The sequence below is a fragment of the Salmo salar genome, chromosome ssa02, assembly GCF_905237065.1.
Source record: "Salmo salar chromosome ssa02, Ssal_v3.1, whole genome shotgun sequence".
Taxonomy (NCBI): Eukaryota; Metazoa; Chordata; class Actinopteri; order Salmoniformes; family Salmonidae; genus Salmo; species Salmo salar.
Window position 1 is genome coordinate 86,849,314 of NC_059443.1, and position 27,286 is coordinate 86,876,599.

Sequence of the window (27,286 nt, forward strand, 5' to 3'; positions counted from 1 at the left end):
CTAACCAACAATGCAGTTTTAAAAAGTACAAATAAGAATAAGAAATAAAAGGAACAAGAATGAAAGAGCAGAAGTTAAATAACAATAGCTAGACTATATACAGGGGGTACCGGTACAGAGTCATTGTGCAGGGGCACTGGTTAGTCGAGGTAACTCAGGTAATATGTACATGTAGGTAGAGTTATTAAAGTGACTATGCATAGATGATAACAGAGAGTGGGGGGGGGGGCTTCCTCTGACACCGCCTATTATAGAGGTCCTGGATGGCAGGAAGCTTGGCTCCAGTGATGTACTGCGCTGTACGCATTCCCCCCTGTAGTGCCATGCGGTTGGAGTAAGAGCAGTTGCAATACCAGGCAGGGATTTAACCAGTCAGGATGCTCTCGATGGTGCAGCTGTAGAACCTTTTGAGGATCTGAGGACCCATGCTAAATCTTTTCAGTCTCCTGAGGGGGAATAGGTTTTGTCGTGCCCTCTTCACGATTGTCTTAGTGTGCTTGGACCATGATAGTGTCATGACGTTGCCCCCTTTGGGTAAAGCGAACACAGTTGACCCCCCTCCCCCTGCACCAGGCCTTTTCTATGCACCATCCCCCGACCTCTATACTTCTGACACCAGGCTCTGTAAGAGCAGTCGTAAATTCCTATGAGGAGATTCTCTCCTCATGGCCACAGTATAGAGACAGAGTGGGTTTCATAGAGAACAAAGGAGTTCTTCCACCTCACAGAACTGGAGAACCGAACGACATTTATGTTCTGGAGAAGGTATAAAAGATCGGTGAAGAATCCAGCTACGAACTGGTCCGTTTGGTACAATTTTGTGAAACTCATGAGAGACAATACTGCAACATTACCATAATCATGTTTATAGAAGAGTCTCAGGTATGAGACTTACATCTAATGGTTGTATAAAATGGATGAATAAGGATGAAGCTATTTGTAAAATTGTGTAATGTGATTTTGGACTGTTTAATGAAGAGAACTCCAATTCCCTTTGGAGTTTAACTAAATCAGAGGACCGCCCATGAACACAGACAGGACCCGGCGTCATGAGACAGCCTTTTTCTGCTCTTCTGAATAAAACCCCCACCTAGGTTTTCTATCACCAGACCGAGCTTACCTCAATTACGAGATGGCTAAAGGTTGGAGACCAGCTTACCTCGATAACGAGAGGGCCAAGGTTTGACCATGCATTTCTCTTGATGAACTTTTAACGTGGTTAAACTCTTAGACTAATGATACCGACAGAATAAGAACAAGTCTTTGATATTAATTACTAGTCTGCAGCTAGGAATTCGGTATCATTGAACCCGAAGACCGACAACCGCCGAAACAGCTATTCTATAATGACATGAATGAATGTTACTCTGAACTATCCATTCTAACCACGACAGAGAGCGAGAGAGGGCGGACAAACTCTCCAACAGAAACTAACTTTTCAACAGAGATCCCGATGACACACTGAGCGTAAATATATATATTGATTGCAATTACTCCCGAATGAGTGAGCGTTCATGTGCAAAGGATTAGCATTTCAATTGTTATAATTATCAACACTCCCCATTCCCCTTTCATTTCTTTGTAACCATTGTTTGTTTGTTATGCATTTCTGTGAATTACTTAGTTAGTAAATAAATGATTTTAAGACAATTGATGTATGGATGACTCATAGTGAAGACTGGGTTCGTGCAGATAACCAACAATTTACGACGTTTGGAATGAGACTGACGCGAGGTAAAGAATACGTAATTAATCAGAAGACTAATTGATCAGATATTAAAATATCTGAAAGTTATATTAGGAAAATTATAACTTTGTAATCTGAATATTTTCCTTGGTGCCCCAAATTCCTAGTTAATTACAGTTACATGATTAATCAGGTTAATCGCGTAATAATAATTACAGAGAGTTATTTGATAAATATGTCTTCAGTTTTAATGATGCCAAAGACACGACAATAGTTTGTTAGTGATGTGGACACCAGGGAACTTGAAGCTCTCAACCTGCCCCACTACAGCCCCGTCAATAAGAATGGGGGCGTGCTCTGTCTTCCTTTTCCTGTAGTCCACAATCATCTCCTTTGTCTTGATCACTTTGAGGGAGAGGTTGTTTTCCTGGCACCACACGGCCAGGTCTCTGACCTCCTCCCTATAGGCTGTCTCATCGTTGTTGGTGATCAGGCTTACCACTGTTGTGGCATCGGCAAACTTAATGATGGTGTTGGAGTCGTGCCTGGCCGTGCAGTCATGAGTGAACAGGGAGTACAGGAGGGGGCTGAGCACGCACCCCTGAGGGGCCCCTGTGTTGAGGATCAGCGTGGCGGATGTGTTGTTACCTACCCTTAAAAAACATGAGCTGGCTCACACCCAGAAAAATAGTTTGTGTAGGTGCTGACTAACGGCAAATAAACTATAAACTATCAAAATAAAGAAAGTCGCACATTCCATGTATAAACTCCCAGCAATTGAATGGGTATTTACCAACGTTTCGGCATCACTGTGCCTTCCTCAGGGTGATGTCATGAATACTTGAACCAGGTTATGTAGACAAACAGTGCAATTAGTGTAACCAATGACAATAGTGAGGGCTGTGTCATAATGATTAAGTTAATTAAAATGAATTAGTGAAACTGTTAAATAGTATATGACATATTAAATATTTTACTGTATTGTTATCATATAGAAACATCATGGAATATTGTACATCATAGTAAATATATTACTCTATTGTTATCATATAGAAACATCATGGAATATTGTACATTATATTAGCATCAACATACATTATTGTTTCATTCAATTTCACATAATAAGAATATTTAATATTTTCAAGTTCAGAAGTCAGAACCCATCACCTGCTATGTAAAAGAGACAGAAGAATGCACAATGGTCAATGCTATCTGGGATCCTTGGGACATCCCTACCCTAAACCCTAACCTTACCCCCTACCTTAACCATTTTAAATGTCAACTTCAACAGGCTAGGGACGTTCCAAGGATGTATCTCTACCTGAAAATACATGATCTAAGTGATTGATAGTTGGTATTCAGCGGTCATAAAGCCTTATTTACTTTAATGAACTACTAAAATAGTGATTTTGTCAGACAGCAGCTCTACACTTTATTGACTGACTGATCCATTCATCCTTCCATCCCTCCTCAGCCTTCCTCTCCTCTGAAGACCCAGTGAGGGTGGAGCTCAGTCAGAGAGCTGTTGAGGGACTGGTTAGGAAGAACACTTCTACAGCCAGAGAGGTGAGAGGTCACACGTGGTTTAGATGGTAAATATTTATGTCCCCTTAGTGGTTCATCACGTCAGCAAAAGGGAATATGTTCCATCATCTATGTTTATTTACATTAGTACAAATTGTCCACTGATATTGGTGTAATTTCTCACCCCTTTTGGCTGTATGAAAGTTAATTTCCCCTCAGGCACACATTTGTTCTTTGATATTATGAAGGTCATTTGTGTATAATGTACTTTTCCTCACATCTCTTTACATTGCTTATGCATATTCAGTGGCCTGACTGCGTCCAGACTATGTTAAAGGACCATCCTGGTAGATCTGAACCTAATGCAGCTTGGAGTGATCAGATGACAGAAGTCACATTTAGGTGCCAGGTGTAACTGAGGCCGTAGATGCTCCATATCCATTACTTTGAGTGTTTTATATAATATGACTAAATGTGTTTCTTTCTGTGTTGCAGGGGCAGTCAAGAAATGGAACAGCAAGGCAACAGAACATGACATAAGCAGTGCTGTGGGAGACCACCTCAAGCCCCTGGTATAGCCGGGGGTGGTGTTTACCACTCCACCACACCTTCAGCAGGCTGGAAAAGTGGGATTGATCTGTTTGATCCATTTGTTAGTTTCAGTTTCCAGTAGTTGAACCCTTTAACATATTGTTGATTTATACATTTTTCATCTTCAACAAATGGACTGGGTTGGTTGAAAAGTGATACTAAACTTACATACCATAGTGGAAGATACACTGAATTTCATACTAAGATGGACCAAGATATGTGTTGCTTTTACACAGATTTGTTCATTGGTTTAGCAAGAGTCTGTTGATTGGTCAGTCATTGGATTAATTTGTTTTGCAATAAGTTCAAATCAAATCAAGCTTTACTTATACAGCACATTTCAGACATGGATGCAACACAATGGCTTCACATGAAAAAGAATATTTAGTACACAACAAACATACAATGATAAAAAACACAACACACTGACAGACTAATGAGCAAGGAAAATCAATTGATTAAAATATTAGGAATAGGATGCAATATCCAACCCATAAAATATAAGCTTGTTTGTTGCTACGTTCTCCAGCAAGAAAACCAAAAATGTCCCTCAAACAGAAGAGGGATCTAACAACAACAAACAAAACAGGTGTGGTTTTAGGAGGGGTTCTGATAGACACTATGGGGGTGTCCACTGAAAGTTGACTAGTAACAACAACTGGGACCTAAAAGACACCCACCATGAGACCCACTAAATCTGCCCAAGAAGAGACAAACAAAAGAAAAACCCACACCAAACTTAAAGACAGGAAGCAAACCAAAAAGGTGGAGCAACTAAAGGTGTTGACTCTCCACATCTATCAAGCCAACTGGAGCACTGGGCCAGACACTCTTAAATAGAACCTGGACCAGCTCAGGTGAAACACCTTCCCACTAATGAGATGGACAAGCCAGCACAGGTGTAACACATACTGACTAACGAGGTGACACCAATCAGTGCTAACGAGCTACACGTGCTAACGAGCTAGACGTGCTAAAATCCAAACCTCAAAACATAAATGGAAAAACCAAAGCCTGTAACACCTTCCCCCTTAAGACAACAAATATATCCTATATTTTTGTTGGACAAGTTTGCTCACCACCAACAGAAAACAACTTCCATTTCACATAATCATCTACAAAGCTTCACCTTCACCAATATAAACATGGTGTCTACTGGCTTTCAACAATTAAAAACAAGAAAAAAAACTTGTAATACTCACTAGCTTCTAGAACTCTTGTCCCCTTGGAATGAGCCCAAACAAAACTAATCTCCAATACAGGAAAAACGTGCGGTCAAAACTCAAATCTTTTTGACTGCCCACCCTTGAGACAATCAGCAACCAAGTTGTCCTTACCACGGACATGACTGATTTCAAGAGGAAACTCCTGCAATATCCGTAGTAACTTTCCACCTCACTGCAGAGCTTCTCTCTCTTTTCAGGGTTCACTCGATAGGCATGTTGTTGGATCGGGGCCCAGTCCCCAATGTCATGCTCTAGTACATTTGGGTTGGCACATCTGAGAATGAACCCTGATATTCTAAAAGCAGGGCAACAATGTCAATATAATTGTACCAACAAATTATCAGTTGGTTGCATTAATAATAATCATTACCAAATGCTACATGAATTGGAAATATTAAATATTTGGTTGCATAGTCTTATTTTCAACGGCTTTTCAATTACATTTTGCTAGGTGGGATAGCCCAATGTCAAAACACAGTTTTAACATGTCCAAATCAATAACCAATATGCAGAAACAGTTTGTGATGAATTGAAAACCTAAACATAAAATATACTATATACACAAACATCTGCCACAATAATCATATTACTTGTATTTTTTAAACAAGCACCTTATAAACTGCACAAGCACCAGAAACACTGTTGTTTTGATAAGTAGCAATAAATCACTGATATCAATTAGGGGGAAATCAGTTTGTTCCTGATGTTGAAACTAACAAACCTAAAAAACACATGGAAATGGGAGATATCTTTTACCTCACTGATTAGAGGACAACCTGCAGAAGACAGTCAGCTACATTTTGGAGTGATACATTTAAATGTAGGGGTTGCTAAACAAAGGAACACAACCCTTATTTGTCATAACTCATCGATATCATGTTGAAATCAATTGTGCGAGAGGAGGGAGATGAGGTTGTATGTCCTGTTAAAACTAACAGCTCAAAAACCACACGGAATCTGGGAATAATGTGTACATCCCTGGTTAGAGGACAATTTGTAGAAAACAGCTAGCTACATTTTGAAGTGTTGAATTTTGATTCAAGTGGGTCACCAACGTGGTAAGTGGAACACAACTCTTTTTTTGTTAGTCACTTTTTGTTAAATCACATAAATAGTACTCCTCCATTTCAGAGCCTGGATTTTTCCCCTGAGGCTAATATCCATATCATGTTGAAATCAATAGAACAGGGGGCAAATGTTTAGGGTTCTACATTGTGACATTATTAAAATACTCCTACTACAATGTTAAAACATTCTACATTGTGACATTAATTCATTGATATCATGAAACAACTCCTTCACATATTTTCTGATGTTTAATCAGAGATCTTTGATCAGAGTATCTCTTCCCACAGTGATCACAGCTATAAGGTTTTTCTCCTGTGTGTGTTCTCTGATGAAGAGTTAGATAGCAAGATGTAGAAAAACTCTTCCCACAGTGATCACAGCTATAAGATTTCTCTCCTGTGTGTGTCCGCTGGTGTACTATCAGGTTGCTTAGCTGAGTAAAACTCTTCCCACATTGAGTACAGCTATAGGGTTTCTCTCCTGTGTGTGTTCTCTGGTGATGAGTCAGACTGCTCGACTTAGTAAACTGCTTCCCACATTGACCACAGCTATAAGGTTTCTCTTCTGTGTGTGTTCTCTGGTGTGATGTCAGGCTGGTTGACTGAGTAAAACTCTTCCCACATTGAGTACAGCTACAAGGTTTCTCTCCTGTGTGTGTTCTCTGGTGTGGTATCAGGCTGGTTGAATGAGTAAACTCTTTCCACATTGAGTACAGCTATAACGTTTCTCTCCTGTGTGTGTTCTCTGGTGTTTTGTCAGACAGCCAGATGCACTGAAAGTCTTTCCACATTGATCACAGCTATATGGTTTCTCTCCTGTGTGTATTCTCTGATGTATAGTGAGATAGCTAGATCTGGTAAATCTCTTCCCACATTGATCACAGCTGTAAGGTTTCTCTCCAGTGTGAATTCTTTGATGTATTTTAAGGTATGATGAAGTGTTAAATCTTTTCCCACAGCCAGAGCAGCAGTTAGATTTCTTCCCTGTGGGTCTCTGCTGGTGTTTCTTTAGGAGTTCTGATCTGGAGAGACTTTTCTCTGCCTCTTCAGCATCATGTTGTTGTTGAGGCTCCCCAGAGGATCCCCGATAGTCGCGTCTCTCTCCTGTGTGAAGAACAAAGTCAGACAGATGGTTAAAGGCCCACAACAGCAGAAATCAAATCAAATGTATTTATATAGCCCTTCTTACATCAGCTGATGTCATAAAGTGCTGTACAGAAGAAACCCAGCCTAAAACCCCAAACAGCAAGCAATGCAGGTGTAGAAGCACGGTGGCTAGGAAAAACTCCCTAGAAAGACCAGAACCGGCTGTGCCGGGTGGAGATTATAACAGAACATGGCCAAGATGTTCAAATGTTCATAGATGACCAGCAGGGTCAAATAATAATAATCACAGTGGTTGTAGAGGGTGCAACAGGTCAGCACCTCAGGAGTAAATGTCAGTTGGCTTTTCATAGCCGATCATTGAGAGTATCTCTACCGCTCCTGCTGTCTCTGGAGAGTTGAAAACAGCAGGTCTGCAGGTCTGGGACTGTTTATTTGAGGTGATGCCTAGAGCATACCCATGAAGTTGTACAACAATTGACGTCTGTTAAATTATTTGACAATTAAGACAGTCAAGTTAGCAACAAGTCATATGTTGTCTTGTTTTCACATTAGTGGTAACTAGAAATAAGTTATTAAAGTTGGTGAAACTCTAAGTAGTGTGCCAGACAACCATTGGTCTCCAATATAGGCCCCTTTCTGTGTTTGATAAAATTGCAGCACGAGGGCAATGCGCACACAATTTGATTGTAGAAACTCCTCCCTGCTAATGAGGAAACCACTAGTTATGGATGTAGTATATCTGGTAATGAGGAAACCACTAGTTATGGATGTAGTATATCTGGTAATGAGGAAACCGCTAGTTATGGATGTAGTATATCTGGTAATGAGGAAACCACTAGTTATGGATGTTGTATATCTGCATGGAGCAAAAATGGTGAGCAAAGATTTTAGTTTTTCACAATGTATTGTGAATATTACAGCACAAGATCAGGAGTGCTACTCAAGGACACTCACATTAAGCTCTGTGTCTATTCACTAATTCACCACCGTGGGGGAAAACTCAGGGGAGTTCTCATAGGCTGACAGCAAAAATAGCCTCCATTTACAGGTTACTTATGAGTGCATTTCACACTACTTTTGGATTATAATTGTAAGGCTCGCTTGAATCACCTGCTTAATAAGTTTGTGTTATTGTCGCAAATCAACTGATTTATACTATAAATCAAGCAGACAATAACACATTATAAACATCAATTTGTTAGGGATGTTGGATCCAACGTGGAGCACGGCATAACTGTCTTTACCAGAGTAATGAATGAAGAAGCACTTAGGTTGTTGTTGCATGTCGTGATGTTTGTCATGTGACTGTCATTCAGAAAATGATTTCCTGGATCAGCTGATGATAGTTGAACATGTGACTGTAACTAAACAGCTACAGTATTAAGTATTATGTGTAATTATTGAAGAACCACATTAATGACAGTATCCATTTGGGTGTTTCAATAAAGTTAAGGTGACTCAGATCCATTGGATTTATCAAACTCTGAAATGATTTAGTATTTCTGTGCCCGTAAATTATTTTTCCAGCGTAACGTAAGGAGCCATTAAATGTTACATAGTTCGAGTGCATTTTTTTAACTTAGAAATTGCACTGTTGGTTAGAGCCTGTAAGTCAGCATTTCACTGTAACACCTGTTGTATTTGGCGCACGTGACAAATACATTTTGATTTGATAGAGGTAGAACTAGTCTACCGGGCCTGTGTGCAACTGTAGGCCTATAAATGTGCCCATTTGGGGATGTCTGATAGTATTTCTGATTGTCTTAATGCAGCACCACTAATGAGTTGTGGAGCTTCTCAAAGCAAATGTTTCTTCACCTCAAACAGCAAGTAAACAAAGTCTTATCAAAATCAATTGCGAATGACAATAGTTCCTCAAAGTATTTTCGTCAAATATTGCCAGCTCTCGCCCTTTCGATAAACACTTGTCATAAAAGGGAAAAATGTAATGCGCTGATCCAGTGGAAATGTCAGAAAATACCTGATTACTTCTTATCCTTTGCACAAATAGCCTACAGCTGTGCCTGTCCAGAACTCACTGGAAACTCTGAAGGCCCAGAATATTTTATACAATGTTGCAAGCTTGGAGTTTCTGGCCAACCCAGTTGATAGTTGATACAATGTTTCAAGTTCGTGGTAGACAGGCCATGTGCAGCCAATGTGAATTATAGGATATTTATTTTTATCAGGATATTTTCTACCTGCAGAATGCAATGTTTTTATTTGTTGGCTTTATGGAGGCTATTTTTTTACATAGTTGGCAATGGCAATAAAAGTTACTTTTAGATTTGTATAATTTTCATTTAGATTTAGATAGAATGTAGATTAATCACAGACAATGATTTTGAGATACTATTATAAATTAAATGAAACTGTTCCAGTAAAATGTACATATGAAAATCGTAACCGGCACGCAGGTTGGTAGAAATGGTAAGATACATTGCCACTCCAAATGGAAAAGGTTGCCGACCGCTGGTGTAGCCCATTACCGGAAACTTCAGGAGCATAACGGCAGAATTGTTCTCCTTCTGGTTAGGTCTTGATGGTCTTGATCTCTTGATCTCTGGCTCCCTCGAGTCATTTGTGTGTCTTAATTATTTGATCAAACAGTGTGCTTAAAGCATCAGACCAGTTCAGTACATATAGTTGATTTTATTAAAACACATGGGGTGTGTCTACATATGGAAGAATACACATAACATTTCAACCAATCGATTGGTAGAAATAACAGATGACTCTAGTTGGGGACAGCACTAGAACATGATTTTGGGGCCCCTGAGTGGCGCAGCGGTCTAAAACACTGTATCTCAGTGCTTGAGGCGTCACTACAGACACCCCGGTTCGAGTCCAGGCAGTGTCACAACCGGCCGTGATTGAAAGATAAATAAATGTTACATTTTAAAAAATGAAATAAAACAGAGTTCATTCAGAAAGTTCACACCCCTTCCCTTTTTACACATTTTGTTACGTTACAGCTTAATTTGAAAATGGATTTTTTTTAAATAGAATCCTCATTCATCTACACACAATAATGAAAAAGTGAAAACAGGTAAAACACAGAAATACCTTATTTACTTAAGTATTCAGACCCTTTGCTATGAGACTCGAAATTGCTTTCGGGTGCATCCTGTTTCCATTAATCATCCTTGAGATGTATCTACAACTTGTTCGGAGTCCACCTGTGGTAAATTCAATTGATTGGACATGATTTGGAAGGCACACACCTGTCTATATAAGGTCCCAGAGTTGACAGTGGATGTCAGAGCAAAAACCAAGCAATGTGGACAAAGGAACTGTCCATAGAGCTCCGAGACAGGATTGTGTTGAGGCACAGATCTGGGGAAGGGTACCAAAAAAAATTCTGCAGCATTGAAGGTCCCTAAGAACACAGTGGCCTCCATTATTCTTAAATGGAATACTCTTCCTAGAGCTGGTCACCCGGCCAAACTGAGTGATTGGGGGAGAAGGGCCTTGGTCAGGGAGGTGACCAAAAACCTGATGGTCACTCTGACAGAGCTCCAGAGTTTATCTGTGGAGATGGGAGAACCTTCCAGAAGGACAACCATCTCTGCAGCACTCCACCAATCAGACCTTTATGGTAGATTGGCCAGATGGAAACCACTCCTCAGTAAAAGGCACATGACAACCTGCTTGGAGTTTGACAAAAGGCACCTTAACCTCTTGGGGCTAGGTGGGACGCTAGCGTGCCACCTGTGGTGCACTCCATCAACAGCAGGTGCATTTCAAGAGCGGCAAATTTGAATCCAAATAAATGTCAAAATTCAAATTTTTCAAAAATACAACTATGTTACACCATTTGAAAGATAAACATCTCCTTAATCTAACCACGTTTTACGATTTCAAAAAGGTTTTACGGCGAAAGCATAAATTTAGAGTATGTTAGGACAGTACATTTACAAGAGTTGTGTGTAATGTTTTGTCAAGTCAAAGACAGGGTCACCAAAACCATAAAACCAGCTAAAATGATACACTAACCTTTTACAATCTCCATCAGATGACACTCCTAGGACATTATGTTAGACAATGCATGCATTTTTAGTTCTATCAAGTTCATATTTATATACAAAAACAGCGTTTTACTATGGCATTGATGTTGAGGAAATCGTTTCCCTCCAATAACCGGCAGTCAAGTCAGCGTCAGAAATTAAATAATTAAAATTAGAAAACATTGGTAAAATATTATATTGTCATTTAAAGAATTATAGATTTACATCTTTTGAACGCAATCAACTTGCCAGATTTAAAAATAACCTTACTGGGAAATCACACTTTGCAATAATCTGAGCACTGTGCCCAGAAAAATACGCGTTGCGATACAGACTAGACGTCATGTTGGGGAGATCTAAAATCGAAAATACTATGTAAATAATCCATTACCTTTGATTCTCTTCATCAGATGTCACTTCCAGGTATCACAGGTCCATAACGAATGTAGTTTTGTTCAAAAAAGCTCATCATTTATGTCCAAAAATCTCCGTCTCGTTAGCACATGATGTAAGCCAGCCGGACTTCTCGTCATGAACGAGGGGAAAAAATATATTTCCGTTCGTTCAAACATGTCAAACGTTGTATAGCATAAATCATTAGGGCCTTTTTTAACCAGAACATGAATAATATTCAAGGTGGACGAATGCATAGCCTTTTATAACGTATTGGAACGAGGGTACCCAACATGAAGTAGCGCGCCAGGTGTCTAATGGGACATCACCGTTCCATGGCTCTTGTTCGGTCAGATCTCCCTCCAGAAGACTCAAAACACTTTGTAAAGGCTGGTGACATCTAGTGGAAGCAATAGGAAGTGCCAAAATATTCCTAAACCCCTGTGTTTTTCAATGGGAGAGGTTTAAAGTCAATACAACACATCAGGTATCCACTTCCTGTCAGAAAATGTCTCAGGGTTTTGCCTGCCAAATGAGTTCTGTTATACTCACAGACACCATTCAAACAGTTTTGGAAACTTTAGAGTGTTTTCTATCCATATATAATAAGTATATGCATATTCTAGTTACTGGGTAGGATTAGTAACCAGATTAAATCGGGTACATTTTTTTTATCCAGACGTGCAAATGCTGCCCCCTAGACCCAACAGGTTAAGACTCCGCAGACCATAAGAAACAAGATTCTCTGGCTTGATGAAACCAAGATTGAAGTCTTTGGCCTGAATGCCAAGTGTCATGTCTGGTGGAAACCTGGCACCATCCCTACGGTGAAGCATGGTGGTGGCAGCATCATGCTGTGGGGATGTTTTTCAGCAGCAGGGACTGGGAGACTAGTCAGGATCCAGGGAAATATTAACGGAGCAAAGTGCAGAGAGATCCTTGATGAAAGACCTGCTCCAGAGTGCTCAGGACCTCAGACTGGGACAAAGGTTCACCGTCCAACAGGACAACGACCTTAAGCACACAACCAAGACAACACAGGAGAGGCTTCGGTAGAAGTCTCTGAATGTCCTTGAGTGGCCCAGCCAGAGCCCGGACTTGAGCCCGATCTAACATCTCTGGAGAGACCTGAAAATAGCTCTGCAGTGATGTTCCCCATCCAACTTGACAGAGCTAGAGAGGATCTGCAGAGAAGGATGGGAGAAACTCCCCAAATGCAGGTGTGCCAAATAAATTAGCTAAATGAAAGGGGGGGGAAAATAATTTAATCCGTTTTTTAATAAGGCTTTAACTTAACAAAATGTGGAAAAAGTCAAGGGGTCTGAATACTTTCGGAATGCACTGTATACAGCAACAGTTCCCCCATAAGCATTCCTGTCTTTTCTGTAGATGTTATATCCCTGTATTGCGACTGCTGTATAAAAGGAATTATCTCAGTGAGTTTCAGAGAGGAACAGTACAGTGCATTCCAAATTCAATAGCCAGGCAAGTAAACAACATTTTTTCAAATAAAAACTTTTCCATAAAATGTCAGGGCGTATATAACACCCATCCAAGAGACTGTCAACCAATCGAGTTCACATTGTCATGCTGTGACATCTAATTCCCAGGAATGGGGTTCATATGAACCACAGAGACTGTGTGGGATAATAACATGGCCATGTCCAACCCTGCTTGTTCCCTCGACTCCGCTACCAACCACCAATCTCCAACAGGGCCCTTAACCTGTATCACTAGACACCTCATAGTGAGCTACAGGTAGGAATCAGCAATGAATCCCAATAATGAGACACCTCTGGGGAGGGGTGTCAGCAACATTTAAAAAAAAAATATATATATAGTGTTTTTACAAATCCGTCAAGACACCAACTTAGACTTTACCGTGAAATGCTTTACTTACAAGCCCTTAACCTCTATGGGCTAGGTGGGACGCTTGCTTACCTACTCAACAGCCAGTTGAATCCTGTGGCGCGTTATTCAAATCCTTAGATATGCTATTACTTCAATGTTTCAAAAATATGACTATTTTACACCATTTTAAAGATAAGACTCTCGTTAATCTAACCACACTGTCCGATTTCAAAAAGGCTTTACAACGAAAGCAAAACATTAGATTATGTCAGCAGAGTACCGAGCCAGAAATAATCAGACACCCATTTTTCAAGCTAGCATATAATGTCACATAAACCCAAACCACAGCTAAATGTAGCACTAACCTTTGATGATCTTCATCAGATGACAACCCTAGGACATTATGTTATACAATACATGCATGTTTTGTTCAATCAAGTTCATATTTATATCAAAAAACAGCTTTTTACATTAGCATGTGACTAGCATGTGACTAGCATTCCCACCGAACACTGCCGGTGAATTTACTAAATTACTCACGATAAACGTTCACAAAAAGCATAACAATTATTTTAAGAATTATAGATACAGAACTCCTCTATGCACTCGATATGTCCGATTTTAAAATAGCTTTTCGGTGAAAGCACATTTTGCAATATTCTCAGTAGATAGCCCGGCATCACAGGGCTAGCTATTTAGACACCCAGCAGGTTTAGCACTCATCAAAGTCAGATTTACTATAAGAAAAATGTTCTTACCTTTGTTGTCTTCGTCAGAATGCACTCCCAGGACTTCTACTTCAATAACAAATGTTGGTTTGGTCCAAAATAATCCATCGTTATATCCAAACAGCGGCGTTTTGTTCGTGCGTTCTAGACACTATCCTAAAGGCTAAATAAGGGTGACGAGCATGGCGCAATTCGTGACAAAAGAATTCTAAATATTCCATTACCGTACTTCGAAGCATGTCAACCGCTGTTTAAAATAAATTTTTATGCCATTTTTCTCATAAAAAAGCGTTAATATTCCGACCGGGAATCTGCGTTTAGATAAACAGACAAAGGAAAACAAAGCATTCGGTCGAAGCGGGCACGCGCCTAAGCCCATAGTACTCTGAGTGGCCACTTGCCAAAAGCGATAAAGTGTTTCAGCCAGAGCCTGCCTCGATATCGTTCAGCCTTTTCCCGGGCTCTGAGACACTATGGAAGACGTAGGAAGTGTCACGTTATTGCACAGATCCTGAGTCTTCAATAAAAAGAGCCAAGATGAAACACTACTTCTCAGACAGGCCACTTCCTGCTTGAAATCTTCTCAGGTTTTGGTCTGCCATAGGAGTTCTGTTATACTCACAGACACCATTCAAACAGTTTTAGAAACTTTAGGGTGTTTTCTATCCAAGGCCAATAATTATATGCATATTCTAGTTACTGGGCAGGAGTAGTAACCAGATTAAATTGGGTACGTTTTTTATCCAGCCGTGTCAATACTGCCCCCTATCCCCAACAGGTTAACCAACAGTGCAGTTCAAGAAGAAGAAAATATTTACCAAGTAGAATAAAATAAAAAGTAACAATAAAAAGTAACACAATGACAAAAACAATAACGAGGCTATATACAGGGAGCACTGGTACCGAGTCAGTGTGTGGGGGTACAGGCTAGTTGAGGTAGTCTGTTCAAGGAAGGGAAGGTGTAGTGAATATGCATAGGTAACAAACAACCAGCGAGTAGCAGCAGTGCACAAAAGGGAGGGGGTGGGGGGGGGGAGGTCAATATAAATTGTCCAGTGGCGATTTTATGAATTGTTCAGCAGTCTTATGGCTTGGGGGTAGAAGCTGTTGAGGAGGCTTTTTGTCCTAGACTTGGCGCTCTGGTACCACTTGCCGTGCGGTAGCAGAGAAAACAGTTAAAAACTTGGGTGACTGTAGTCTCTGACAATTCTGTGGGCTTTCCTCTGACACCGCCTATTATATAGGTCCTGGATGGCAGGAAGCTTGGCCACAGTGATGTACTGGGCTGTTCACACTACCCTCTGTAGCGCCTTACGTTCAGATGCCGAGCAGTTGCCATAACAGGCGGTGATGCAACCGGTCAGGATGCTCTCGATGTTGCAGCCGTATTACCTTTTGAGGACCTGGGGACCCATGCCAAATCTTTTCAGTCTCCTGAGGGGGAAAAGGTTTTGTTGTGTCCTATTCAGACTGTCTTGGTATATACCCACGTGGGTGATTTAAAGATGAACTGATGTCCACACTCCAGTCCAGTTGATGGTGGTAATGCACTTTAAAGTTGGTCCAAAGTCCAAAGAAGAAGAAGAAGCCTGAAGGAAGGACAAATTACGAGAAACTAATTTGGTTTACCGGTTGGGGCATCGCGACTGGTTACCTATTTTGATGTGATATGAAAGTATTTGAAAAATTGTTGAAGTGAAAGTATTTGAAATAATTTTGATGTGATATGAAAGTATTATTTGAAATTATGTTGATGTGATATGTAAGTACAGCGATTTATGTTTCTAGAAACGTATCGCAATTGAGAATCGATTCACATTTAGATGGAATATTTGATTAATTTAGTTGCCAGAGCCAGTCTACCTCTGAAAATAACATACAGTCCTTGGACCTTGAGGAGTAACGGGGGCAGCAATCAGCAGTAGAAACAATAACAAAGCGTACTCCCTGCCCGTTTCGGTAAAATGCTGATGGATGGGGCTGGAGAAATGCAACCATCCATGATATCAACATTATAGTTTTAACCATGTTTTGAGGATATACAGTGTTTGTTTATATTTACTGACAAACATTGGAGTAAAAAAAAGCTTGAATTTTGGGGTTCTGATGGGGTACGACAGTTTAACTAAGCTCATGAGGCATTTATAAGTGATTACTTCAAGAAACAATGAGTAAATATCATTAATGTATAAGTCCCAAAATGGATGTAACAACTGCTGATTGCCCCTTTAAGAGAACATATTGAGCTAATCTAATAGGAGATATTGAGGACTACAGTATTTCAGGCATTGTCATTGGATGCATTTGATCAATTGTTAACGTTTTGTTGATGGTCCACTCTTGATGTTCTACACGTTACAGTGTAGCTTCAGCCATTCCTACAGAACAACATTAAAGTGTAGAACCCCTTTACTGCATATTGGTTCAACGACTGCAGAGACAGTACTTACTGGTGTTAAACAGATCTCCAACCTCCTCTTCTTCCTCCCTCTCCTCTTTCAATGTGATAGTCATCTCCCCTACCTCCTCTTTCACTCCAAAAACTGCTTCCCCCACTTCTTTTACTGTAACATCCTCCTCCTCTTTCACTCTGAACGTCTTTCTCTTCTTCTTTCACGGTAACAGCCTCACCCTCCACTTGTTTTTGTATTGCAACATATTTCTCTTCCTCCTCCTCTTTCACTAGTGTTTCTTTCTCCGTCCAGCAGACCTCCTCTTCTTTATCAGGAGGAGAGTAGCTTAGTGAACTCATGGTCGGGGATGTTAGCTAGTTAGCATTAGCGACTAGCCTCAAACCAGCTAACTGACAAACAACGTAAAAATATAATTAAATGGGCCAACAAGTACATACAAAAGAAGTGTGTTTCATACACAGCGACTAATATACACCAAAACAGTGTAAAGAGCGTGAATGTTGTAGCTATGTTTGCTAGAAAGCTACCGAGGTGTCTGACTAGCTGTTGTTGTTGAAGGAGCGTCCCGTCCACTAGATTATACGTCACACTGGAAGCATCGCCTGAACCTAGAAGACGCACATCGCCATCTGCTGACTGGAGTGGGCAACGCAGTTGAGGAACCAAACGTAAATGTTTCATTTATTTCATAAAATTTTAATATTATATTAAGTCGTTCAAAGAGAATCATGTGTTGATTGATTCGTGTTTAATGAGTGAGAATTTAAAACAAACTTTACACTCATTACATATTTGCATTGAACCATACTTCTGACATGGATAATTTTGACCCCAGAGGCATATCTTTTATCATAGCCAAAATGTGGCTTATTCAATTCTTCCAATTTTTCATGACTTTGTCAATCAACTTGTTCTTAATAAATCTAAATCATGGTTTAGTGTTTCTGTATCAATATAGACTTAACAAATTCAAATCCTTTGGATTCATTTTGACACCAGCCAAAAGCACCTTTGATAAATAGGACGTTTATTTCAAATCAAAATCAGATCACATTTTATTGGTCACATACACGTTTAGCAGATATTATTGTGAGTGTAGCGAAATGCTTGTGTTTCTAGCTCCGACAGTGCACTAATATCTAACAAGTAATATCTATAAATGTCACAACATATATCCAATACACACAAATCTAAGTATTTGAATCTAGGTTTCTCTGTAGACATGATCCATCCCACCAGAGGGTGGAGGGGCTCCTGTATCAGTGGTTTTGACCACATAGACACCCGAAGACACACAGTATAGTGCCTCCCATGTACTCTCCTAAGATTGGACTTTTCTATACCACGTATCACATGACCGTGTACAAAACTGCCAGTGGTAGAAAACTCTACCAGGGGTATACAGCGCATTCGTAATGTATTCAGACCCCTTCACTTTTTCCACATTTTGTTACATTACAGCCTTATTCTAAAATTGAAGATTTTTTCCCCTCATCAATCTACACACAATACCCCATAATGACATCACAATACCCCATAATGACAAACCAAAAACAAGTTTTTTGACATTTATGCACATTTATTTACTTAAGTATTCAGACCCTTTACTATGAGACTCAAAATAGAGCTCAGATGCATCCTGATTCCACAAATCATCCTTGAGATGTTTCTACAAATTAATTGGAGCACACCTGTGGTAAATTCAATTGATTGGACATGATTTGGAAAGGCACACACCTGTCTATATAAGGTCCCACAGGTAACAGTGGATGTCAGAGCAAAAATCAAGCAATGAGGTCAAAGGAATTATCTGTTGAGCTCTGAGACAGGATTGTGTCGAGGCACAGATCTGGGGAAAGGTACCAAAACAATTCTGCAGCATTGAAGGTCCCCAAGAACACAGTGGCCTCCATCATTCTTAAATGGAAGAAGTTTGGAACCACCAAGACTCTTCCAAGAGCTGGCCGCCCAGCAGAACTGAGCAATCGGTGGAGAAGGGCCTTGGTCAGGGAAGGGACCAAGAACCCGATGGTCACTCTGACATAGCTACAGATTTCCTCTGTGGAGATGGGAGAACCTTCCAGAAGGACCATCATCTCTGCAGCGCTCCACCAATCAGGTCCTTATGGTAGCGTGGCCAGACGGAAGCCACTCCTCAGTAAAAGGCACATGACAGCCAGCTTGGAGGTTGCCAAAAGGCATTCAGGCCAAAGAGTTCAATCTTGGTTTAATCAGACCAGAGAATCTTATTTCACATGGTCTTAGAGTCTTAAGGTGCCTTTTTGGCAAACTCCAAGCGGCCCTTCTTCCCCGATTGCGCAGTTTGGCCGGGGAGTCAGCTCTAGGAAGTCTTCCAAACGTCTACCATTAAAGAATGATGGTGGCCGCTGTGTTATTGGGCACCAATGCTGCAGACATTTTTTGGAACCATTCCCCAGATCTGTGCCTCGACACAATCCTGTCTCAGAGCTCTAAGGACAATTTATTCGACCTCATTGCTTGGTGTTTGCTCTGACATGCATTGTCAACTCTGGGACCTTATATAGACAGGTGAAATCATACACAATATGATTTCATGTGGCATAAACAAAAACACAAATTCTCAGTCAAAAATAGAAGTCAGAATACAGCCTTTCTATTCTCTCATTTCATTTCAGGTTCTCTGAATGTCCTTCGACACAGAGAGCAGTGGTAGGACTATTATCGTGTGTGTCCTCTTATGCGCCTTCAGGCTACTTGACCAGGTAAAACCCTTTCCAGACTGGGAGCATTTTAAAGGATTTTCTCCTCTGTATCCTCTCATGAACTTTAAGGTCCGCCATTCGTGAAAATCTATTTTTACACTGGGAGCAGAAAATGCTTTTCTCCTGTGTGTATTCTCTCATGCCTTTTCAGGTTAGTTAACATGGTAAAACCCTTTTCACACTGGGAACATTGGTAAGGCTTTTCTCCTGTGTGTATCCTCTCATGAGCTTTCAGGTGCCCTATCTGAGTAAAACTCTTTCCACACTGGGAACATTGGAAAGGCTTTTCTCCTGTGTGTATCCTCTCATGAGCTTGTAGGTCCCATAACTGAATAAAACTCATTCCACAGTGGGAACAGTGATAAGGCTTTTCTCCTGTGTGTATTCTCTCATGCCTTTTCAGGTTTGCTAACACGGCAAAACTCTTTCCACACTGGGAACATTGGAAAGGCTTTTCTCCGGTGTGTAGTCTCGCATGCTTTTTTAGGTTTCCTATCCGAGTAAAACTCTTTCCACAATGGGAACATTGGAATGGCTTTTCTCCTTTGTGTATTCTCTCATGTTCTTTTAATTGCCCTATCTTAGTAAAACTCTTTCCACACTGGGAACATTGGAAAGGCTTTTCTCCTGTGTGTTTCCTCTTATGAGCTTTTAGGTCCCCATCCTGATTAAAACTCATTCCACATTGGGAACAGTGATAAGGCTTTTCTCCTGTGTGTATTCTCTCGTGCCTTTTCAGGTTAGCTAACACAGCAAAACTCTTTCCACACTGGGCGCATTGGAAAGGCTTTTCTCCAGTGTGTGTCCTCTCATGCAGTTTTAGGTTCCCTAACCAGCGAAAACTCTTTTCACAGTGGGAGCAGTGGTGTTGTCTCGCTGGTTTGGGCGTCTCTGGGTCTGGTTCCCCTGAAGGACTCTTCCCACTGTCAGAGTGAGAGTCTGGTATCTCTCCTGCCAAAGACAAACAGAGTATCTCGTTAAACAGAGACCTGAATGAAACCTCCACATGATAAAACTGTCTTCCTATGAGGTTTAATCTAGACTAGATCCCTCAATAAAAGAGCACAACTGGTCATCACAGAGTGGCTGTAGTGCTTTGTAGGCTGGGTAAATCCATTTGAATTCAATTCATTTTTGACAACATCCCTTTTGATTTAAAAAAAGCTTTCCTTACATGTTGGACTATGGAAGAAGTGGTAAGAAAGTGACTTTTTGTAACTTCATGTAAAAACATTCATGAGATATACAGTACCAGTCAAAAGTTGGGACACACCTACTCATTCCAGGGGTTTTCTTTATTTTTACTATTTTCTACATTGTAGAATAATAGTCAAGACATCAAAACCATGAAATAACACATATGGAATCATGTACCGTAATTTCCGGACTATAAGCCGCAACTTTTTTCCCACGCTTTGAACCTCGCGGCTTAAACAATGACGCGGCTAATATGGATTTTTCCCGCTTTCATTTTATTTTTTCTTTAAAAAAAAACACATTCTGTGACGTGCTCAGTTTTTGGGCGGCATGAAGCTTTCATTAGACCAATGAAAATGCCGAACGGGTTAAGGTCAAACAACTTTTTTGTTTTCTGTTTAGATTAACCTCTATGGGCTACTCAACAGCCAGTGTAATCCCGTGGCGCGATATTCAAATACCTTAGAAATGCTATTACTTCAATTTCTCAAACATATGACTATTTTACACCATTTTAAAGACAAGACTCTCGTTAATCTAACCACACTGTCCGATTTCAAAAAGGCTTTACAACGAAAGCAAAACATTAGATTATGTCAGCAGAGTACCCAGCCAGAAATAATCAGACACCCATTTTTCAAGCTAGCATATGTCACATAAACCCAAACCACAGCTAAATGCAGCACTAACCTTTGATGATCTTCATCAGATGACACCCCTAGGACATTATGTTATACAATACATGCATGTTTTGTTCAATCAAGTTCATATTTATATCAAAAACCAGCTTTTTACATTAGCATGTGACTAGCATGTGACTAGCATTCCCACCGAACACTTCCGGTGAATTTACTAAATTACTCACGATAAACGCTCACAAAAAGCATAAAAATTATTTTAAGAATTATAGATACAGAACTCCTCTATGCACTCGCTATGTCCGATTTTAAAAGAGCTTTTCGGTGAAAGCACATTTTGCAATATTCTCAGTAGATAGCCCGGCATCACAGGGCTAGCTATTTAGACACCCAGCAAGTTTAGCACTCACCAAAGTCAGATTTACTATAAGAAAAATGTTATTACCTTTGCTGTTCTTCGTCAGAATGCACTCCCAGGACTTCTACTTCAATAACAAATGTTGGTTTGGTCCCAAATAATCCATTGTTATATCCAAATAGCGTTTTGTTTTTGCGTTCAAGACACTATCCGAATGGTAAAGAAGGGTGACGAGCACGACGCATTTCGTGACCAAAAAATTCTAAATATTCCATTATCGTACTTCGAAGCATGTCAACCGCTGTTTAAAATCAATTTTTATGCAATTTTTCTCGTAAAAAAGCGATAATATTCCGACCGGGAAAGCGTGTTTACGTTCAAAGAGAGAGAAAATAAAAACATCTCGTGCACGAGCCCCAGTCTGATGGTCCTCTGATCGGCCACTTACCAAACGCGCTAATGTGTTTCAGCCTGGGGCTGCCTCGATATCATTCAGCTTTTTCCCGGGTTCTGAGAGCCTATGGGAGCCGTAGGAAGTGTCACGTTACAGCAAAGATCCTCAGTCTTCAATAAACAGAGCCAAGATGAACAAGAACTTGTCAGACAGGCCACTTCCTGTAAGGAATCTTCTCAGGTTTTTGCCTGCCATATGAGTTCTGTTATACTCACAGACACCATTCAAACAGTTTTAGAAACTTTAGGGTGTTTTCTATCCAAAGCCAATAATTATATGCATATTCTAGTTACTGGGCAGGAGTAGTAACCAGATTAAATCGGGTACGTTTTTTATCCGGCCGTGTAAATACTGCCCCCTATCTCCAACAGGTTAAATCGAGCACTCTCAAACTTCCCATCATTCTGATTACGGTAGTCATTTTGTCACCCTCATCATGGCAAAGACACGGAAAAATGCATATGATGCAGCTTTCAAGTTGAAGGCGATTGATCTGGCTGTTGGAAAAGGAAATAGAGCTGCTGCACGGGAGCTTGGTCTTAATGAGTCGATAAGATGTTGGAAACAGCAGCATGAGGAATTGACTCAGTGCAAAAAGACAACTAAAGCTTACTGCTAATTTTTTATTTTTTGTTACAAGCCGTGTTTCGTTAAGGCCTATTTCTTTTTGTTACAAGCCGTGTTTCGTTAAAGCCTGTGTAAAGTTCATTTGTTTCAATGTACCGGTAGGCACCTGCGGCTTATAGACATGTGCGGCTTATTTATGTTCAAAATAATACTTTTAAAAATTCAGTGGGTGCGGCTTATATTCAGGTGCGCTCAATAGTCCGGAAATTATGGTAACCAAAAAAGTGGTAAACGAATCAAAATATATTTTAGATTCTTCAAAGTAGCCACCCTTTGCCTTTGACAGCTTTGTACAATCTTGGCATTCTCTCAACCAGCTTCACCTGGAATGCTTTTCCAACAGTCTTGAAGGAGTTCCCACATATTCTAAGCAATTGTTGGCTGCTTTTCCTTTGTTCTGCGGTCGAACTCATCTCAAATGGGTTGAGATCGGGTGATTGTGGAGGCTAGGTCATCTGATGCAGCACTCCATCGCTCTCCTTTTTGGTCAAATAGCCCTTACACAGACTGGAGGTGTGTTGGGTCATTGTCCTGTTGAAAAACAAATGATATTCCCACTAAGCGCAAACCAGATGGGATGGCATATCGCTTCAGAATGCTGTGGTAGCCAGACAGGTCTTTCCAAACCATGTCCAATCAATTTAAAATTACCACAGGTGGACTCCAAGTGGTAGAAACATCAACAATGATCAATGGAAACTGGATGCACCTGAGCTCAATTTTGAGTCTCATAGCAAAGGGTCTGAATACTTATGGAAACAAGGTATTTCTGTTTTTTGTTTTTAATAAATGTGACTTTTTTTCTACAAACGTATTTTCGCTTTGTCATTATGGGGTATTGTGTGTAGATTGATGAGGATTGTTATTTATTTAATCCATTGTAGAATAAGGCTGTAACGTAACAAAATGTGGAAAGACTGTTTAGTGACATAAATAAGGGGTTTAAGAGATGCAAAAAATTAAAAATATTTGTTATTATACATCTTAGATACAGGACAGACACTTCAGAACAAACTTCCTTTAGATGTTCTGGGGGAAACAATGTTACTATGGTTACTGTAGTTCCATGTTATCCAATGTGTTACTGTTGTTCCATGTTGTGAATGTTATCCAATGTGTTACTATGGTTACTGTTGTTCTATGTTGTGAATGTTATCCAATGTGTTACTATGGTTACTGTTGTTCCATGTTGTGAATGTATTCCAATGTGTTACTATGGTTACTGTTCCATGTTCTAAATGTTATCCAATGTGTTACTATGGGTTACTGTTGTTCCATGTTGTGAATGTTATCCAATGTGTTACTATGGTTACTGTTGTTCAATGTTGTGAATGTTATCCAATATGTTACTGTGGGTTATAGCAGTATGGACAAATCATTGTTTGACATAAATTAACTTTTGAATATTTTTTGTTGATTCTTCCATTGGTCTTACAATTCAAAATCAGAAAGTCAAAATTATCCTTGGTATAACCTTAAAACAGTACTATACTGGGGAAGCCCTTCATGTTGGAGGGTGTTTCTACAGTACTATACCGGGGAAGCCCTTCATGTTGGAGGGTGTTTCTACAGTACTATACTGGGGAAGCCCTTCATGTTGGAGGGTGTTTCTACAGTACTATACTGGGGAAGCCCTTCATGTTGGAGGGTGTTTCTACAGTACTATACCGGGGAAGCCCTTCATGTTGGAGGGTGTTTCTACAGTACTATACCGAGGAAGCCCTTCATGTTGGAGGGTGTTTCTACAGTACTATACCGGGGAAGCCCTTCATGTTGGAGGGTGTTTTGCCTTTGACACTTCAGAAACTGGTTCCAGTGTGTCAGTACAAGGCGACTGGTTCCAGTGTGTCAGTACAAGGCGACTGGTTCCAGTGTGTCAGTACAAGGCGACTGGTTCCAGTGTGTCAGTACAAGGCGACTGGTTCCAGTGTGTCAGTACAAGGCGACTGGTTCCAGTGTGTCAGTACAAGGCGACTGGTTCCAGTGTGTCAGTACAAGACGACTGGTTCCAGTGTGTCAGTACAAGACAACTGGTTCCAGTGTGTCAGTACAAGACAACTGGTTCCAGTGTGTCAGTACGAGGCGACTGGTTCCAGTGTGTCAGTACGAGGCGACTGGTTCCAGTGTGTCAGTACGAGGCGACTGGTTCCAGTGTGTCAGTACGAGGCGACTGGTTCCAGTGTGTCAGTACGAGGCGACTGGTTCCAGTGTGTCAGTACGAGGCGACTGGTTCCAGTGTGTTAGTACGAGGCGACTGGTTCCAGTGTGTTAGTACAAGACAACTGGTTCCAGTGTGTTAGTACAAGACAACTGGTTCCAGTGTGTTAGTACAAGACGTGGAGATGGTTGCATGGAAGTTCCTTTATATAATGCGGAACTGGAATCTGATCTCATGTCTCATTCCGTTGTCGTTGGAGTGAGGCCTAGCCTACCGGTGAAGGGGGTCTCATTCATATTGGGAAATGATTTGGCTGGAGGGAAGGTTGTGCCAAATCCTGTCATTTGTAAGGAACCCAGAATTGCGGAACCTGATGTGTTATCAGAAAAGTACCCTACAGTGTTCCCAGCATGTGCTGTTACACATGCTCTGTCTAAGAAAGTCACCGGGAGCAAGTCTAGTGTTGAGGATGTCAGCGATCCCACCATGGTCGATCTGTCTGAGGCGTTTATGGTGGTCCTGATTTCGGTAAACCTCCTGAGTTGACCTCTCCTTTGAAAACCCCAAAGGTGAGAGTTTGTAGAACCTCTGAATGAAGAGAGGATCCCTACAGTTGACACGTGGATGTCTAGGAAGCAGCTGATTGATGAACAGAGTAAAGATGGTGTTCTAACGAGGAAACGGCGCTCTAACGAGGAAACGGCGCTCTAACGAGGAAACGGCGCTCTAACGAGGAAATTGTGTTCTAATGAGGAAATGGTGTTCTCGTGCCACTTCTGGACAAGACGATTGGCCCAGTTTATCTCAAATTGTTGTTCCAGTTACGCTTCGACAAGAGATACTAAGGTTGGCTCACGATGGTAGTATGGCAGGCCATCTTGCGGTCAACAAGATGTCTGAAACAGGATGTTGTGGCTCACTGTAAATCCTGTGGCGTTTGTCTGCGGACAGGTAAACCGAACCAAGCTGTACCGTTTGCACCTTTGCAGCCTATTCCTGCTTTTGACAAACCTTTCTTTCAGCAGGGTTCTGGTGGACTGTGTTGGTCCTTTGCCCAAAGCCAAGAGTGGTAAGTATTTCAGTTAACTAGTGATAGACTATTTATAATGCAGACATGATAAAGTAGTTCATATGTATTACTGGTAGAGTGTACTCTTCTGTTTGAGAGACATTTTTGGCTTTCTTGTCAGGGAACGTCACAATGGATGTTTAAAAACAACAACACTTTCCTACATTTCTGGGCAGCAGACCAAGTAGTTCTATGCTCAGGTGGGCGCTGCCTCAACATTATCAGGACAGAGAAACCAGACACGCGCTCCCAACTCACATGGCACTATTGGGGGGCACGGTGTGTAGTAGTAACAATCACAACATGAAAATCACTACATGCCGTGCCCCCCAGATATATATTTGAGAAGGGTCTATGTTAAGTCACTTTTTGGAAACGGAACGGAGAAAACAAGGGGTAGCTTGTTCTCTACGTCGTCTGATTCTAGACATATCAGTCATCATCCTAGGGCCCTCTGTTGAAGAGGTATTGACGAGCCAACTCCGAATATCCAAAGTTAAAAACAAATTGAAGGTGGTACTTACTGGTGTTATTCAGATCTCCTATCTCCACCTCTTCATCTTTCAATGTGACAGTAATCTCTCCTTCCTTCTTCACTCCAAAAACTGCATCCTCCTCTTTCACTCTGAACGCATCTTCCTCTTCTTTCACTGAAACATCCTCTTCCTCTTTCACTCTGAACGCGTCTTCCTCTTCTTTCACTGAAACGTCTTTATCTTCTTCTTTCACTGTAACAGCCTCACCCTCTACTTCTTGTTTTACTGTAACATCCTCCTCTTCCTTCTCCTCTTTCACGACAATGTTCAGCCCCAGAGCTTCTTTCTCCGTCCAGCAGACTTCCTCTTCTTTAACAGGAGGGGAGTAGTTTAGGGAGCTCATGTTCGGGGATGCTAGCTAGCTAGCTATCATTAGCGACTAGGCTAGAGCGAACTAAACCAGCCAGCTACTATAGCTGACTAATAAACAATAACGTAATATTAAATTAAATAGGTTAACAAGTAGATACGACAGAAGTTTGTCTAAAACACAGTAGCTAATATACACCGAAAGCGTCTAAACAGCTTGAATCTTTCGGCTATGTTGGCTAGCAAGCTACCGAGGTGGTTGACGAGCTGTTTATGAAGAACCGTCCACTAGATTATACGTCACGCTGGCAGCATCGCCTGAAAGACGCACATCGCCGTCTGCTGACTGGAGGGAAACGCAGTTGAGGATCAGATTTTATTTTCAGACAAAGATTATTTTACATGGATTTAATTAAATAAGACTATTATATTGAGACATACAAAGACCTGAATGTGTTGATTGATTAGTGCGAATAAAAAATGTTTACTACAGCACATTTAAGGCAGTTTCATTCAGTCATACTAAATCTAAATAAGTAGATAGCTTCTGTAGGTCTATACTGCTCCTACATGGTGTAACAATACATCATGTAGATGTATA

General features: G+C 40.7%; 1 protein-coding gene and 1 pseudogene across 1 annotated transcript; both read right to left on the reverse strand.

The window, feature by feature from the left end:
* Positions 1–6,379: 6,379 nt before the first annotated feature.
* LOC106594649 (gastrula zinc finger protein XlCGF17.1-like) lies at positions 6,380–16,908 on the reverse strand (annotated as a pseudogene).
* Positions 16,909–18,709: 1,801 nt separating this feature from the next.
* LOC106593411 (zinc finger protein 501-like) lies at positions 18,710–26,963 on the reverse strand. The gene is made up of 2 exons (XM_045711715.1): positions 26,365–26,963; positions 18,710–20,290 (listed from the first exon to the last, which is right to left on the reverse strand). Exons 1-2 carry the CDS (start codon positions 26,717–26,719, stop codon positions 19,434–19,436), a joined length of 1,212 nt encoding a protein of 403 aa, XP_045567671.1. The 5' UTR covers positions 26,720–26,963; the 3' UTR covers positions 18,710–19,433.
* Between the last annotated feature and the right edge of the window lie 323 nt (positions 26,964–27,286).

Excerpts from the sequence above, each read along its gene's own strand:
- LOC106593411 (XM_045711715.1), bottom strand. The coding sequence starts at position 26,719 with ATGAGCTCCCTAAACTACTCCCCTCCTGTTAAAGAAGAGGAAGTCTGC. Across the intron at positions 20,291-26,364 it reads AGGAGATCTGAATAACACCA|GAGAGATACCAGACTCTCAC; the intron begins GTAAGTACCACC and ends TGTCTTTGGCAG.